This window comes from Mus caroli, unplaced genomic scaffold (assembly GCF_978045245.1).
Source record: "Mus caroli unplaced genomic scaffold, Mus_caroli_1 scaffold_8, whole genome shotgun sequence".
Lineage (NCBI taxonomy): Eukaryota > Metazoa > Chordata > Mammalia > Rodentia > Muridae > Mus > Mus caroli.
In genome coordinates this window covers 115,081,639-115,099,891 of record NW_028227263.1, presented here as the reverse complement: position 1 = coordinate 115,099,891, position 18,253 = coordinate 115,081,639, and the positions used below count along the sequence as shown (strand labels likewise).

At 43.2% G+C, this 18,253-nt stretch overlaps 1 protein-coding gene across 3 annotated transcripts; it reads left to right on the top strand.

Annotated features, from left to right (window-relative positions):
* Positions 1-1,399: 1,399 nt before the first annotated feature.
* On the top strand, positions 1,400-17,725 carry Znf260 (zinc finger protein 260). Of its 3 annotated transcripts, none has more exons than XM_085841930.1 (3): positions 1,400-1,434; positions 10,036-10,135; positions 14,357-17,725. In XM_085841930.1, the coding sequence occupies exon 3, from the start codon at positions 14,802-14,804 to the stop codon at positions 16,023-16,025; it is 1,224 nt and encodes a 407-aa protein (XP_085698056.1). In that variant the 5' UTR covers positions 1,400-1,434; positions 10,036-10,135; positions 14,357-14,801; the 3' UTR covers positions 16,026-17,725. The 3 variants fall into 3 exon arrangements, with proteins under 3 accessions (XP_085698056.1, XP_021022279.3, XP_021022280.1); XM_021166620.3 differs by lacking the exon at positions 1,400-1,434 and adding an exon at positions 3,759-3,898; XM_021166621.3 differs by lacking the exons at positions 1,400-1,434; positions 10,036-10,135 and adding an exon at positions 3,805-3,898.
* The last annotated feature ends 528 nt before the right edge of the window (positions 17,726-18,253 follow it).

The window sequence follows — 18,253 nt, the reverse complement described above, 5'->3', positions numbered from 1 at the left end:
ATACATTTGAATGCTTAGTCATTAGTTTATGGAACTGCCTGGGATGGGTTAGGGGATATGGCCATGTTAGAGGAGGTGTGTTATTATTGGAGGGTGGGCTTTGAGGTTTCAAAAGCCCATACCAGGCTCAGTGTGTCTCTGTCTCTCTGTCTGTCTCTCTCTTTCTCTGTCTCTGCCTGTTTCTGTCTCTGTCTCTCTGTCTCTCTCTGCTTTCTGCAGAGACACTGCAATCCTTAAACCAATGATGACATCAGCCACCTCTTAATTTCCCACACTATTATCCTGATACTGTTTTTTTCAGTCATCCATGATTTTCCCACTGACCCGGGGTACTGCCACAATAAATTACCAATGCTCCGTGAATTCATTCATTTTTCTAGATTCAATATTCTGTTCTGACCTCAAGTTTAGACAATCTTATCAACAAAGAGCTTGGGTTGGCATAATGATGTCTGGAACCCTGCACTGGGCTACTGGGTAAGTGGATCAGAAGAAACTCGAGGCCAGCTTGGGCTACATAGGGAGTTTAAGGTCATGCTAGGCTATGTATATTCTACAAATTATCTATATACCAAAGTGAATATCCAAAATATTTTTGCCTGTTAATTGCAAACCTTTATATTGCTCATATTATCTCAATACAGTTGATAAGTTTTAGAAGACCATTCTGATTGGAATCACTGGACTCCTAAAATTAGAATCCTAATAGTGAGCCAGGCAGTGGTGGCACATGCCTTTAATCCCAGCACTTGGGAGGCAGAGGCAGGCAGATTTCTGAGTTTGAGGCCAGTATAGTCTACAGAGTGAGTTCCAGGACAGCCAAGGCTATACAGAGAAACCCTGTCTGGAAAAAAAAAGTAAAACACAACTATAATTCCTAAACTTACAAGGGGCATCAGGAGTTCAAGGCTGTGCAGGGCTTTGAGGCCAGGCTTGGCTATTTGAGCCCGTCTCAAAGAAATAAATACATAACAAAATTGTAAAAGACTGCCAGAGAGGTAGCTGAGTTGGTAAAGTGTTTGCTGTGAGATGGAAATTTCTTGTTTCTCTAAGGACTCAGTTGTGCCATGTGATGATTTTCTGGAAACTCCCTTATGAGAGGGCATGTGATGTTTTGCTGAAAACAGACTCTTCAGAAGGCACATGATGTTTAGAAAGAACCTAAATGGAACCCCACAAACAGTGAGAGGATGCTCTTGCATTCCTATTCTGTACAAAGTTTCGCTGGTCTTCACTTTGTCGAGAGAACTGCACCAAAGAACTTCTCGTGGTATTCCGGCCGATCCTGGCTGCTCCCTCTGATTTGTGCCAGTTGCAGTTTCTGCTGGATCTTGCCGCCACTACTGATTCATTTTTGGTGTTTGCTATTGGCCCGGACTGCTGGAATCCTGACAAGGAAGAGTGGGATTGCCCCGAGAAACTACTTCTAAATGGGTCTGTGACTCCCTTTTCCGATTAACCTTTCTCCCTCTGGTCGGTGGGTTAGAAGGGAAGTTGAAGTGTTCAAGAACCCTAAATAAAGTAGGTTTTGAAAAAAAAATCTAAGCCCGCAAGTAGGCTGCCTCTCCCGAAGTCAGGATTTCAGAGAGCTGCTTCTTATTGGCTCTTGGAGTCCCTTTTATGGGGAAGGGTTAGGGTTGATAGAAAATAGCTGTAGAGAGCTGTAGAGATGGCTTAGCAGTTAAGAGCATTGACTGCTCTTCCAGAGGTCCTGAATTCAATTCCCAGCAGCTCACAACCATCTGTAATGAGATCTGATGTCCTCTTCCGGTATGTCTGAAGAGAGCAACAATGTACTCACATACAAATAAATAAATAAATAAATTAATTAATATAGCTGTAGATATAACTGGCTGTTAAAATCTGGACAGAAAAGGGGGGGGGGCTGGGCTCAAGGCTGTGTGTGGGGGTGGGTGTGGGAATGTATCATGTAAAAGGGCACCTGGGAAGGTATCTGTTAAGACATATTGGTAAGCCATAAGGACAGTCATATATTCCAGGTTCAAGAATTTAGCTCACGGTTCACGGTGGCACCTTTTTGGTTTCACACTGGGCTGTTTGATAAGAAGGAGAGCAGAAAACCAAGCATGGTGGACAAGAGGCCAAACGGGCTAGATTATATAGGGAAGAGAAGCTGGGGTAAGGACAGCCCAACTCTAGTGGGAGATTTCAGGGTAGGAGGCAGGGTATGCCAGGTGTAAGAAAGGTCGCCAGGCCCCACCATACTAATCTAATGGCCTGGCCCAGTCCCTTGATGTGCAAGAGTGTTCAGGGTCAGCCTTCTAGACTGCTCTACCACTGAGAAGGCTGTTTCCAGCCCCTTGAGATACAGACAAGATCCACACTATAGAGGAAAAAAGGGCCGGGGGTGGGGGAAGAATCCCAGGCCGCCCTGGAAGCCCCGCCTCCTCCTCTCCCCCCAAAACCCTATATAATGCCTGCCTCCTGTTCTGTTCTTTGTTGATTCTCTCCCCAAGCAAAGGCACCCAACTTCTTGAGGCTTTCCTAATAAATCTCTCCCGAGGTTTGTTGTAGGGTGTGACTTTGTGGTATTCCTTGGCTCCCAACTGTAGGATAGCTTTCCCTTTAGAGCTGTAACATCTTCACCAGGTCATCAGCTGCTTTGATATGTTACCAGGCACCTCAGCCATTTGCCCCAATTTTGGACCTAACACCCAGGTTAGGCATTAACAAACATCCCACAGGACCACAGCTCACCAGCATACTGCTTTCCACATTGTTACACACCTGTCACGACCCTAGGACATACGGCTACAAAAAATTACAATTTTCACAATAGTTCATTTTCCTGACTGTTTAGTCTCGAACCCAATTATCAGTCTCAATTCCAGCCTGGCTTCAGTTTGTGATACTGTAGCAATCGCTTCCTTAACACCAGAGTCTGATACAACTCTACAGAGCTGCCAACTATCAGCCTGAGGCGGTGGGAAAGCGAGATGCCTTCTGGGGAAATGTAGTTCAGCAGTGCGCCACGGTGGCCAAGATGGCGTCCTCTCCCGTAAAACCCAGAGGATTGCGCCTTACTGGGAATCTCGCCCTGGAGGCAAGGAAAAGCCTATTCTGTGAGTTTAAGCTGCACTCATTACACACCTTGGCACACCATTGTCCTTTCCGATAACACAGTGTAAAAGCGGTAGTATCTGAGTTCCAACCTTTTCCTACTTATCCACTGGGAAAAGTTCTCGGGAGAGTGGAGGGGAAATTAACTAGAACTCCTGAGACTTCTGGAAATGTAGTTCACAGTTAGAAAGAGAGAGAGAGAGAGAGAGAGAGAGAGAGAGAGAGAGAGAGAGAGAGAGGAGAGAGAGAGAGGAGAGAGAGGAGAGAGAGAGAGGAGAGAGAGAGAGAGAGAGGAGAGAGAGAGAGAGAGGAGAGAGAGAGGAGGTGAGAGAGAGAGAGAGAGAGAGAGAGAGAGAGAGGAGAGAGAGAGAGAAGAGAGAGAGAGAGAGAGAGAGAGGAGAGGAGAGAGGAGAGAGGGAGAGAGAGAGAGAGCGAGAGAGAGAGGAGGAGAGGAGAGAGAGAGAGAGGAGAGAGAGAGAGAGGAGAGAGAGAGAGAGAGAGAGAGAGAGAGAGAGAGGAGAGGAGAGAGAGAGGAGAGAGAGAGAGAGAGGAGAGAGAGAGAGAGGAGAGAGAGGAGAGAGGATGAGAGAGAGAGAGAGAGAGAGAGAGAGAGAGAGAGAGAGAGAGAGAGAGAGAGAGAGAGAGAGAGAGAGAGAGAGAGAGAGAGAGAGAGAGAGGAGAGAGAGAGAGAGAGAGAGAGAGAGAGAGAGAGACTCTAGTTCAGAGCCCTGGTGGGCAGAGACCTCTGGGAGTGCTAGCTCACTGAAGGAGTGCGCAGGCGCAGGCTTCGTGGCTCGCCATCGTCGCCTTTGTCTGGGTGAGTTTGATTTCGGGGTCTGTAGGACCGGGATTTTCCTAGACTGAGTAAAGGCAAAGGAGCTGTGGGGGAGGGTTTACCCCACCTGCCAGGGCGAGGATGCCTGAAGGGGCGAAAACGCCTACTGTGATAGTGGAGCTGAGAACTTGGGTGGATGGGGGCTGGGGAGATCAGAAACCCGGGTGGGTTTGCGGGCGGAGTGAGCATACGTGTAAGGGTGTGTTTTGGTTTGTTTCGAGTGAGCGAGAAACTGGTTTCAAGTTTGTGAAAATACAGGGGTGGTTTTCTAATACATGTCGCATTTATTTTAAAATAAAAACGAGGTTTTTTTTTTTTTTTTTCCTTTCTGGAAAACAGGAAAGGGAAAAAGATAATTGAGTGAGTAGTTTTTTAAACCTGGTTTTTAAAAATAAAAACAAGTCTACAGTAAAAAAATGAAACCAACGTTCCTTTGAAAAATATTCTTTGTAACAAAGATTTCCAATAACTCGTTATTGGATGCCTACACATCTGTAGGCATTAAACTTGCTACTTGGAAAAACCAGATGAGCTAGTTTTGAGTAGTCCCAAATTTACGGACTAGCCCTTAGAATGTACTTTCCACTGTTGCAGATGGGATTGAATCAGGAAGGTAATTAATTGTCCCCCCCTTTAGCACAGAGAGGTCAAGAAAGCTATTTAATTTAGCACTCTGATTTGTCAAAGGACAGGGCTCGTGTGTGTGTGTGTGTGTGTGTGTGTGTTGCCTGAATATATGTGTACGTGGAACCTGCAGAGGCCAAAAGAAGACATTGGATCCCCTGGAACTGGAATTATAGACAGTTGTGGGCTGGCATGTGGGTACAGGGAGTTGAACTAGAGTCCTTTGGAAGAACAGCCAGTGTTCTTATCCACTGAGCAATCCCTTCAACTCCAAATTAAGATTCCTAATTTGTCCAGATTTATCCCATACCAAGTAGCTTTTGTTAACATGCAGATTTTCTTCTGAGTAGTTTTTGGTCAGTTTTTAACACATGACAACAACAAAAAATGGTCTGCGTTCATAGTCCTGCTTGTCCTGGAACTCTCGAGATAGACAAGGCTTCTTCCTCTGCTTCCTAAGTGCTGGGACTAAAGGCATGCACTGTTATAGCTGGCTCATCATCATTTTGCTTTCATTTCCCCTCCCTCCCTCCCTCCCTCCCTTCCTTCCTTTTGAGTCAGGGTAGTCTCAGTGTGGCCCTGACTGTTTTGGAATTTGCTCTATAGATTAAGCTGCCCCAAACGAGGATGTTCCAACTGCCTCTGCCTCCTGAGTGCTGGGATTAAAGTTGTGCGCCACCTTGCCTAGCTTGTCACACTTCTTTTTTTTTTTTTTTTTTTTTTTTAAATCAGCTAACTTTTTTTTTTTAAAGATCTATTTATTGATTATATGTAAGTACACTGTAGCTGTCTTCAGACATTCCAGAAGAGGGAGTCAGATCTCCTTACAGATGATTTTGAGCCACCATGTGGTTGCTGGGATTTGAACTCTGGACCTTCGGAAGAGCAGTCGGGTGCTCTTACCCACTGAGCCATCTCACCAGCCCGTCACACTTCTTTTTAAAACATGTTTTTCTTTTCTTTCTTTCTTTTTTTTTTTTTTTTTGCCATTAAAGAATTTATTTTTAAACCGGGCATGGTGGTGCACACCTTTAATCCCAGCACTTGGGAGGCAGAGGCAGGCGAATTTCTAAGTTCGAAGCCAGCCTGGTCTACAGAGTGAGTTCAAGGACAGCCAGGACTACACAGAGAAACCCTGTCTTGAAAAAAAAAAATCCCCCCCCCCAAAATTATTTTTAATAAATTCTAATTAAGAGTTATTTATGTGTATGTGAATGCTCGAAGGTTGTGGGCATGTTTATGAATGCCCTTGGAAGCCAGAAGAGGGCATTAGATCTCCTTGAGAGCAGTCCAGTGTGGCTGCTGGGAACCAAACTCCAGTCTTCTGGTAGAGCAGGCAGCAGTGTTCCTAACTGCTGAGCCATGTCTCCAGCCCCTTAACACCGGTTTTGCAATAAAGTGAGATATTATTAAAGGGTCAACAATTTTGATAAGTAAGAAAAAATTTCAAATTAACAGGGAAGATACAACTTCTTTTAGTGTGTTTGTGTGTGTGTCTACATGTTCATGTGGGTATATGCGTAAGCACTTGTGAGTGCACACATGCCTGTGTGCATGAGTATGCACGTGGGAGTCATAGGGCAGAGCACTTGTGAGTGCACACATGCATGTGTGCATGAGTATGCACTTGGGAGTCATAGGGCAGAGGTGGAGGTCAGGTGCCTTCCTTCATGACTCTCTACCTTACTGCTTGTGGCAGGCAGGGGCTCTCACTGAATGTGGAACCCCCTGAGTCCATGAGTGTCAGGGATCCACTGCCCTCTCCTCCATGAAGCTGTATGGAGGCGTATGTAACTTGTTACATAGGCGCTGGGACCTCGATTCCGGACCCAGTGCCTTTACTAGCAGGCATCTCTCCACCCCCAGCTTGCTTTCGTTATCCCTCTGATAGCGATGTGCCTAGGACTGTGGGATTTCCTTCATCTCTAAGGACTTCTACTGCTACGTTTCTCTGGGTTGCCCTGGCTGTCTGGAAACTCAATACATAGACCAGGCTGGCCTTGAACTCAGAGTGTATGCAACCACACTCAGCTAAGAGCATCAAACTTGTTATGTCCATTAGTGTCATACTGATTACTGATAGCTCCTTCTTGAAGGTGGCCTCCACCAGTTTCCCCTCTGTATTATCTGATCCGTAATTCACAGCACAGCACAGCTATAGCTTGTACATCTCCAAGTAAGAGAGTAAGCCTGCCCTTTCATTACTATACCCTGGAAATCAATTATTCTTTTTTTAAAAGATTTATTTATTTCATGCGTGTGAGTACACTGTTGTTATCTTCAGACACACCAGAAGAGGGCATCGGATCCCCATTACAGATGGTTGTGAGCCACCCATGTAGTTGCTGGGAATTGAACTCAGGACCTCTGGAAGAGCAGTCGGTGCTCTTAATCTCTGAGCCATCTCTCCAGCCTCTCAATTGTTCTTAATATAAATGTAAGCCATGGATTAATCTGGCAGCTGTAGTTCTTTACCTTATGCTAGTCCCCAATAACTGCACAGAGAAACCAAGATTTACTTAAAACTGTACCTCAGTAGCTGAGCAGTTAAACAGCTAAGCAATTAGCTGATCTGTCTTCACTTTATATACTTACTGGCTGCGCCCAGCCCCGGCCCACGACACTTGCATATTGATCTGGCTCTTCGGACCCCTTCTTCATGGCTCCAGGTCCTCCACCCTACCAGCACACCTCCCTCCTTCTCTCCTCCCTCTCACTAGTGGATGTCCCTCCTATTCTCTATTCTGCCCACCCATTGGATGATCAGCATTGATTGACAAGGCAGAGAGTAAATGGTGAGAACTGTTTATACACAAGCTTGAGACAGGAGATTCTTGGTATAAGCATTGAAAGGCCATGTCTGGATTGAACCACGATATGATGGCAGAGAAATCAGCATTTGAATAACCCAAGGATCAACTTTACACAGCATACAAAAACATTATGCCTACAGTACCTCGCTACGAGTAGCTTTTGCCATATGCAGAATAGATACATGCTTGCTAAGCTCAGGATGTGCTTTTATTTACAGGACTCTAAATTACATTTAATTTCCCCAACAGTAACCAAACCTAGGTAAAATATTACGCCTCTAATGGTTTTAAGAGCCGAGTTGTTAGTATTAGCCAAATAATTTCCTATATATTTTATTTATATTATTCATGGTTGATGTCTTTTAAAAGAAAATATGTATTTCTGTTTTGCTTTTGGCATTGTTGGCATTGATTCCCTAACCTATTCGAGGCAAAAAGCCCTTGGATGTGTTTTCTTAAAAACAAAACAAAACCAAAACCATACACACATATATATCTATATAAAATAGAAATTCTATGTGTCTGGGTATTTTTCCTACTTCTGTGTATGAGTTGTTTTCGTGTTTGATGCATGTTTAATGTCTTGTGGAGGTCAGAAAGAGATGTCCAATCCTCTGCATTTGGAATTACAGATGGTTGTGAGGCAGGGTATTTGTCTTGGGAGCCATACCTGGGTCTGTTAGAAGAGTAATAAGGTAGTCTAACTGCTGTGCCATCTCTGCAGAAGGTCCTCTGCAACACCCTCTTCTTTTTTTTTTTTCTTGAGATTTTATTAATTTTCATTTTATATGTATGGGTGTTTTGCCTGCATGTATGTCTATGTACCACATGCACACAGAGGCCACAAGAGGACTTTGGATCCTCTGGAACTGGAGTTACAGATTATTGATAACTGCCCTGAGGGTCCTGGGAACTGAACCTGGGTCCTCTGGAAGAGCAGCCAGTGTTCTTAACTGCGGAGCCATCTTTCCAGCCCCTTTTTCTTTTCTTTTCTTTTCCTTTCTTTTCTTTTCTTTTCTTTTCTTTTTCCCCCCTTTGTTTTTTTGAGACAGGGTTTCTCTGTATAGCCCTGGCTGTCCTGGAACTCACTTTGTAGACCAGGCTGGCCTCGAACTCAGAAATCTGCCTGCCTCTGCCTCCCGAGTGCTGGGATTAAAACTGTGTGGAATTAAAACTACTCCTGGCAAGCCGGGCGTGGTGGTGCACGCCTTTGATCCCAGCACTTGGGAGGCAGAGGCAGGCGGATTTCTGAGTTTGAGGCCAGCCTGGTCTACAGAGTGAGTTCCAGGATAGCCAGGGCTACACAGAGAAACCCTGTCTCGAAAAACCAAAAAAAAAAAAAAAAACCAAAAAAAAAAAACCCAAAAAAACCAACCAAACAAACAAAAAAAACCACTCCTGGCTCTCCTCTCTCTCTCTCTCTCTCTCTCTCTCTCTCTCTCTCTCTCTCTCTCTCTCTCTCTCTCTCTCTCTCTCTCTGCGTGCGCACAGGCTGAACCTCACCACGTAGCTGAGAATGACCTTGCACTTCTGATCCTCCACTCTCCTGAGTGCCTGCCCATATCAGTTTATTTCTCTCTTTCCGTTGTGTGTGTGTGTTTACATGTGTGCATGTCTGTTTTTCAGTGTGTATACTTGTTCTTCATGTGTGTGAGCCTGTATGGATGGGTGAGGTGCATGTGCACAGGAGTGTTCATGCATATGGGTTGGCATGAATGTGGAGGTCCTACATTGATGTCAGGAGTCACCATCATCCGTCGATTTCCCACCTCACTAATTAAGACGGGGTCTCAGTCACACACACAGCTCTTAGACAGTCTTGTGTTTCTAACCATCTGGCTCCCAAGATCTCTTCTCTGCTCTTCGAAGCTGGAATTACAGGCAAGCCATTATGCCCACTTGACAGGTAGAGATTCTGGGAATCCAACACCCATCTTCACGTTTGCCGGCACAGGTACTTTAAGCACTGAGCCCTTTCCCTGTCCCTCTATTTGCTTTTTTTTTTTTTTTTTTTGAGACAGGTAGCCAAGTCTGGCCTCAAACTCTCCATCCTCCTGCCTCAGTTTCCCAAGTTGCTACTATTAGAAACATGCTACCACACCTGACTTAAAATGTTGTTGAGGCTGGGCGGTGGTGGCACACGTCTTCAATCACAAGTCTCGGGAGGTAGAGGCAGGCAGATCTCTGAGTTCGAGGCCAGCCTGGTCTACAGCATGAGTTCCAGGACAGCTAGGCCACACAGAGAGACTGCCTCAGAAAACAAAACAAATCCCCCACTGTGGTTGACAGTGAAATGATAGGCAGCAGTTTGACTTCAGTTGGGAGCAAGGGCACCTTGATACCCGCTCGAAAATCATGTTCAGATGGCCAGCTTGGGCAGACTCTGAAAATGGCGGTGTCATAGTTCCTCAGTATAACTTCATTTCTGAAAATAGAATACCATCTGTTACCCACATCTGAAGAACATTTTGATTTTAAGTAGAATTACGCGTTTAGTCTAAATGCCAAGTACAAGTGCTTGGCCCATCTGCTTTGTGCGCATGCGCGGAGTGGGGCGCCTTTGTGTTGTCTGCACAGTCCCGCTTCCTGTGTGCTCCGGAGACCGGAAGTTTCTCTACCCTCCAAACCTCTCTTGAGTGCTGAGGCTTCGGTCTGACTTGCAGCCGCTGCTTTGATTTGCAGAGATAACGCCTGAGTCCTGAATTGCTTTACTCATTGCAAGTTAAAAATCTACAGTTCAAACAAAAACCCTGGGTGTCTGAGAAGAAGCATCAATCTGCAGGTGAGTGAAACCTTTATGTAGTGTTCTCAATGTCCTTATAGCTCCAGTGAGAGTTTGATGATTTATTATTATTATTATTATTTGGGATCAGCTTGTCCCCATTTGGAGGGACAGTTGTTGAAAATTCCTTAGGTCAGTGAAATTTCCAGACGTTCCCCCTGACTCTGTTTTCTTTTCCGTCACCATCTGCAGAACTCGTTGCTCTTCTAACTTCTATGTTGGGTACCAGCCCCTCTGCTTCATTTGCCGACTTAATTTTAATAATTGATACAGTATCTAGTTCCAAGGGGATCCAGGACTCTAGTGCCCTTAGGCATCTGCACTTGTGTGCAAATACGCAAATATGTAAGATAAATAAAAAAACCCTTTACATCTGTTCTGAACATATAGATTTTATTCCCTTATTATTACTCCCTGACCAATACAGTATGGCAACCATTTGCCCAGGATTGCCACTGGGTATTATTATATGTAACCTAAAAATGATTCAGCCGTTTTAACTGTATGAGAAGATATGCACAGATTGCTTGTCAATGTGCCATTTATACAAGCAGCTTAGAGCTAATAATCTAAGATACTCAAGGATGACTGTGTAGACTCTCTACCTAACTATTCGTGCTCATTTCTTTCTTTCCTTTCTTTCCGGGGTGGTGGTGGTGGTGGTAGTGTGTTTCGTTTTGTAATTTCAAAACAGGGTTTCTCTGGCTGTCCTGAAACTCAGAAACTCACTCTTTAGACCAGACTGGCCTCAAATTCCGAGATCTGCCTGTCTCTGCTGGGATTAACGGCATTCTCCACCACATCTAGCTGCTCAGTCGTTTTGAACCCTGAATTACTCTACACTGGCAACCATATGTTACTTTTTTATTGTTGTTGAAACAGGCTTTCACTTTGTAGACTTGGGTGTCCTGGAACTCCCGATGTAAACCAGGCTGGCTTCTAAGCCACAGAGATACACCCAACTTTCTGCCTCTTGAGTACTGATCAAAGATATATCATACCAGATTTGGCCACTTAAAACATACTTGTCCTTATTTGCCAGTGTTTATTAAAACTATTTTGCTTTTTTTTTTTTTTTTCCTGAGACAGAATTTCTCTGTGTAGTCCTGGCTGCCCTGAAACTCACTCTGTAGACCAGGCTGGCCTTGAACTCACAGAGATCTGCCTACCTCTGCCTCCTGAGCACTGGGATCAAAGGAGTACACCACCACCACCTTATTTTGCCTATTTTTGATTGCTCTGTCTTAGAGCAGTTAACTTAATAATATGAAAGATGGAGAAATGCTATCCCCAGCACCAATACTGCCTGTGCTTTTGGTACAACTTATATAACTGTATTAAAAAAAAAAAAAAGATTTGCTTATTTTATTTAATGTGCCTGACATGTGCACCTTTCAGGCCAGTGAGGTGGCTCGTTGGGTAAAGGAACTTGCCACAGAGCTCAGTGGCCTGGGTTTGATTTCTGAAACCTAGGTGGCAGGAGAAAAGAGACTCCTCCAAGTTGTCCTCTGACCTCCATACACAAACTGTGCATGTGTGCAAGCTCAGCACATATCACAACATTAGTATTGCCTTCTTGTTTTCTTCCCTTTTTACTTTTGCTAAAATGTTACAGTAATGTGCTTAATTAGCATAGCTTTTTATGAATGGAGTTTCTTTGTATTTGAAGAACCGGGTCTGGAAAGTGTCTTTATTCTGTTCAGTGGTTTCTTTTTTTTTTAATGTAATGTTTCCTACAACCTACTCAATACTTTTTAGACTTCTTAGATCCTACTACTGCTCCACTAAATTTCCAGTCTTACTTTATATCCTTTTGTTTCTTCCATTCTTTCTACTTGCTTCTTGCCTTTTTTTTACCAATCTGTTAAATCTTTTTTTGAAAATATTAATTTTAATTATAATTATTGTGCATGTGTGTGTGTGTGTACAGGCATGCTTCCATGGTCTGTATGAAGATCAGAACACAAGGCTGTGGAGCCTCATTCCACATGGGTTCTGGGGTCAACCTTGAGGCCAAGCATGAGAATAAAGCAGTTTACCAGTGGACGCACCTCATTTGCTCTTTTTTTTTTTTTTTTTTAAGATTGATTTATTTATTATATCTAAGTACACTGTAGCTGTCTTCAGACTCCAGAAGAGGGCGCCAGATCTCGTTACAGATGGTTGTGAGCCACCATGTGGTTGCTGGGAATTGAACTCTGGACCTTCAGAAGAGCAGTCGGGTGCTCTTACCCACTGAGCCATCTCACCAGCCCTTCATTTGCTCTTAATTTACTATCATTTTGAACACATAGAGCACTGTTTATGTCAAGATGCTATAAAACACTTAATAAATTTTATTTTTAAAATAGTATATTTAATTTTAGTTCTTTAGAATATGAGCAATAGGACTGGAGAGATGGGTCAGAGGTTAAGAGCACAACTGCTCTTCCAGAGGTTCTGAGTTCAAATCCCAGCAACCACGTGGTGGCTCACAACCATCTGTAATGGGGTCTGGTGCTCTCTTCTGGTTGCAGGCATACATGCAGACAGAAAACTGTGCACATAATAAATAAATAAATATTTGGGTTTTTCTTAAAAAAGAACATTAGCTGTGTTGTTTGTTATTCAGTAGAAGGGGTTTGTCTTAGTTTTGTTCTGTTGCTGTGATGTGTCATTATGACGAAGGCAACTCTTTTTTTTTTTTTTTAAAGATTTATTTATTTATTATTATATGTAAGTACACTGTAGCTGTCTTCAGACACACCAGAAGAGGGCGCCAGATCTCGTTACAGATGGTTGTGAGCCACCATGTGGTTGCTGGGATTTGAACTCTGGACCTTCGGAAGAGCAGTCGGGTGCTCGTACCCACTGAGCCATCTCACCAGCCCATGAGGGCCCTTCTTATTCAAACCACTACAGGATTAACTCTGAGATGCCTTAAATGTGTGATCTTTCTCTCCCAGTCTCCCTACCTCACTCTCCAATGCTTTCTCTTGACTACTTTCCAGTTCTTTCCAATGACAAGAGCTGCATCATGGGAATAGGGATGGAGCTCCCTGTGTGGGTTGTTTTCTGTCCATGCACTTCCAAGCCCTGCCTTTACCCCCAGCACTGTGTACACCAGGCATGTTGATACAGGGCCAGTGGAGGTGGAATAATGTTTTGGTAAGTCATTCACAGTTACATGATAATTCGAGGCCATCTTGGTTTACCTGAGACCCTCAAAAACCACATCTCAGCTATGAACAGCATGTATTGCTCTTTCATGGAATCTGAGTTCAGATCTCAGCATCCTTTTTGGGAGGCTTATGAAGCCCATAAGCCTCCAGAGGATCTGATACCTCTGACCTCCGAAGGCATCTGCCCTTATGTTTTCTCTTACTTTCTGTACTGATGGTGTGTGCAAGCTACATTTAGAAGCACTTAACAGCTGCACACACCTGGGAATGTTGCTGCATTTGAGCTTTCTTTCGTACCAAAAGACTAGGCTTCAGTCATCTAATTGTTTTTGTCTTTTGTTTTATTTTGTCTTGTTTGAAGGCAGAGTCTCATCTGTAGTCAGGCCAGCCTGTAATTCACTCTCTGATCCATTCATGTAAGTCCCCTGCCTCAGTGTCTCAAGTTCTGGGATTATAAGTGTGACCTGGGGCTGGAGAGATGGCTCAGTGGTTAAGAGCACCGACTGCTCTTCCGAAGGTCCTGAGTTCAAATCCCAGCAACCACATGGTGGTTCACAACCATCTATAATGAGATCTGATGCCCTCTTCTGGTGCATCTGAAGACAGCTACAGTGTACTTAGATATAATAATAATAAGTAAATCTTTACCAAAAAAAAAAAAAGGGGGGGCTGGTGAGATGGCTCAGTGGGTAAGAGCACCTGACTGGCTCTTCCGAAGGTCCGAAGTTCAAATCCCAGCAACCACATGGTGGCTCACAACCATCCATAATGAGATCTGACTCCCTCTTCTGGAGTGTCTGAAGACAGCTACAGTGTACTTATATATAATAAAAATAAATAAATCTTTAAAAAAAAAAGTGTGACCTGCCGTCTGTGACTTAAACAGTCTTTCTTGAATAGCACATTTCTGCGTTTTATTAGTATTTTCTGGGAGACTCCAAGGGTTGTTAAGGATGTTAATGGTAGTGCAAGCTAGTTTATTGGATGCTTTCTACAGTATAGACACCAACACTTTCACCCTTGTGAATTCTCTTTAATGACTTTTTTTGTTCTCTTTTAGAAGCGGCCTCTGGAGTTATACACAGATAAGGACACAGGATGAAAGATGTGTGAGTTAAGTCTCAGCTTTCTGTAAAGAGATAGACTAAAAAACAAATTCAGGAAATCTAGAAAACAATTATTTCCCCGGGCACAGACATTGGTTCTGCGAGAGTTCCCCTTATATATGGGATTCCGTTGAAGAGAATTTGAACTGTGACTTTCCCACATTCATCATTTATGACCACGAGAGAAACTGTAAGAAAGAACCATTGATACAAAGACAGTTCTGTGTTTCAATTCCTTGTAGCCACATCTCAGGTCACTTAGGTAAAAAGTCTCATAATCTGGCTTCCCTGGACACTTATGAATTAATACTGAAAAGAAATCGTATGTCCTTAGTGAATGTGGCAAAGCTTTCGTCCAGTCCCAGTAGATGCTAGGAGAGAGCCCCTGTGCAGATCAGAATGTTGGAAAGCCTTCAGCCTGAGTCACATCTTCTGCATGACGAACCTGATCCTGGAGAGAACGTTTATGAATGTAATGAATGTAAGAAAACCTTCAGCTTGGAACAAAACTTTGTAGAACATAAGAAAACGCACAGTGGAGAGAAGTCCTCTGAGTGTACAGGGTGTGGTGAAGAGCCCTTGCAAGCCTCCTCACTAACTCTACATCTGAGAAGTCGCGCAAGGAGGGAATCCTACAAGTGTGGGGAATGTGGGAAGGCCTTCAGCCAGAGAGGAAACTTCCTTTCTCATCAGAAACAACATACCGAAGAGAGACCCAGTGAATCTAAGAAAACTCCCGTTCCCATGACAACCACCGTTAGAAATCAGAGAAACACAGGGAATAAACCATACGCGTGTAAGGAGTGTGGGAAAGCCTTTAATGGCAAATCATATCTCAAAGAACATGAGAAAATTCACACCGGAGAGAAACCGTTTGAATGTAATCAGTGTGGAAGAGCCTTCAGCCAGAAGCAATACCTCATTAAACACCAGAACATCCATAGTGGGAAGAAACCTTTTAAGTGTAATGAATGTGGTAAGGCTTTTAGCCAGAAAGAAAACCTCATTATACACCAGAGAATCCATACTGGAGAGAAGCCTTATGAATGTAAAGGGTGTGGGAAAGCCTTCATTCAGAAATCAAGCCTCATCAGACACCAGAGAAGTCACACTGGAGAGAAACCATATACATGTAAGGAATGTGGAAAAGCCTTCAGTGGCAAATCAAATCTGACTGAGCATGAGAAAATTCATATCGGAGAGAAACCCTATAAGTGTAATGAATGTGGAACGATTTTCAGGCAGAAACAATACCTCATCAAACATCACAATATTCACACGGGTGAAAAGCCCTATGAGTGCAATAAGTGCGGGAAAGCCTTTTCTCGAATTACGTCGCTCATTGTCCATGTGAGAATTCACACAGGTGATAAACCCTATGAATGTAAAATCTGTGGGAAAGCCTTCTGTCAGAGTTCATCTCTTACAGTGCACATGAGGAGCCATACGGGTGAGAAACCCTATGGCTGCAATGAATGTGGGAAGGCCTTTTCTCAGTTCTCAACTCTTGCTTTACACATGAGAATCCACACCGGGGAAAAGCCTTATCAGTGCAGTGAGTGTGGGAAGGCTTTCAGCCAGAAGTCCCATCACATTAGACACCAGAGAATCCACATTCATTAAAACTCTTTGAATGCCTTAGATGAACGAACACTTGAGCCTCAGAGTGTATGGTTAGTAGTGTATCAAAGGATTTGTCTTACACTAAGTTACACGCTTCTGTAGTGACTCAAACCTTAAAATACAAAGCTATTTAATAGGATAGATCAAAGCATTCTATACTTCCCAGACTCCCACAAGAAACATTATTAGTATTCTAAGTTTAGGAGTCCAGTGATTCCAATCAGAATGGTCTTCTAAAGTATATCAACTATATTGAGATAATATGAGCAATATAAAGGTTTGAAATTAAGAGGCAAAAATATTTTTGATATACGCTTTGGTATATAGATAATTTGTAGAAATCGTTTTTCAGAGAAGGCGTTTTGGGACAGATCTCCCTATGTACATAGCCCAGGGTGACCTTAAACTCCCTATGTAGCCCAACCTGGCCTCAAGTTTCTTCTGACTCACCCATCTTGTCCAGTGTTGTAGTTCCAGACATCTCCAGGCCAACTCAAGGTCTTTGTTAAGATAAGATTGTCTAAACTTGAGGTCAGAACAGAATCTTGAATCTAGAAACATGAATGAATTCACAGAGCATTGGTAATTGATTGTGGCAGTATCCCAGGTCAGTGGGAAAATCGTGGATGACTGAAAAAAATAATCTCAGGATAATTAACTCTTTGCATGGGAAAATAATAGCCCTCTGATGTCATCATTGATTTAGAAATTACAGTGTCTGCACAAAGCAAAGCTTTGTATAAGAATTTTCTAGGGTAGTTTCTGAGACCCTGAAGTAGGAAACACATTGTAGATTCTGGATTCCTCAGCTATTTTTCTGGAGCATTTATACTTATTCAAAGAGCTGGTATGCTTATGTAGGGCGTCATGTACCAGTTGATCTCTTCATCACAGCGAAAATGATAGTAGCAAAAAATGGGTTCAGATGTTTGTTGCTTACAAAGTAGATGAAGAAAATATAATGGTCATGCTGTAGAATATGCTAGCAGCTAAGCACAACACATGAATCTATGCGTTAACAGCAAAAGAAAAAAATCATCAGAGTGAAGAATTGAAATGGTAGATACGTTGTGATTCCTGCGTAAATTTGAGTAAAACCAACTTACCAACTCTAGTACTAAGCACCATTTATGGGAAACTCTTCTCTAAAACTAGAGCTGGGAGTGTATGTATGTGTTCAGTTCCCAAAACCTAGTTGTCGCTATTATAGTATCAGTGGAGTTCCTTGGGAAGGAAGTTTTCACAAGGCAGGGTAATTCAATGCTACTTCAGCTTTAGTCTTCATAGTTACATATCTACTTCCCAATAGAGCAGTTCCAAACAAATGTGACAGATGGATACTTGGCTCTATGTTGTAGCAACATGTAATCTTTGTTATCTTGCTTAGGTAGACATGGATGAGATGTACACGAGATGCATATTATCACAACGGTCCCACTGTGCGTGTGTACATCCCAAGGCCCCTCATGGATATCTGAAGCCTTGTGTAGTATTAACTCTCTATATCAGGTTTTCCTATGTACATACATCCCTAGGCTGATGTTTATAAGCACCACAAGAGTCTTCACGTCAAAGAATGACAGCTTCACTTCCACATCAGTATTCTTGGGCTTTGGAATCATTGTTAATAAACGTTGCTGGGTAGTTTCTGCCCATTGATTGGACTCAGACTAATAAAATTTGGAAAAGTCCTGTCCTGATCCTTTGTTGTTTTCCTTTTGCTGTCAGTTTGGTCCTTTGCATGGGGCCTGGATTCCTCGGTGCTCTAGACCACGCCCAGAGATTGGGGATTCTGTCCTTAGGTGTGGGTGAGTTGGAGGAGGTGGTGTAGTTACCTTGACTAACTGGATCATGAAAACTGAAAGCTTGTTGAATGTGCCATCAACTTTCATTCTCCAGCTTGACTCTAAAGTAAAGCTAGAATTTGACCATTATATATGTCTGTCTCCCATTCCCATCTCCCTAATCCCTCTTCTCTCAAAATCTTACCATCCTTTGTAACCTTGCCATCCTGGAACCAAATAGACAAGGCTAGCTTTGAATTCACAACGATCCTGCCTCAGTCGTTGAATCACAAGTGTCAGCCTTTATGCTACACTTTACACTTGGTCCTATGTCTCAGGTGTATGGTAACTCATGGACAGGGCTAAGACATTCACCTTGGTTTTTCATAGAGCATGGCATGACCTAAAACCAACGTCATGCTTTCATCCATTCTGGGGATAGTA

Bases quoted from the DNA above. Each gene is read 5' to 3' on its own strand.
- Znf260 (XM_085841930.1), top strand. From the start codon at position 14,802: ATGTTGGAAAGCCTTCAGCCTGAGTCACATCTTCTGCATGACGAACCT.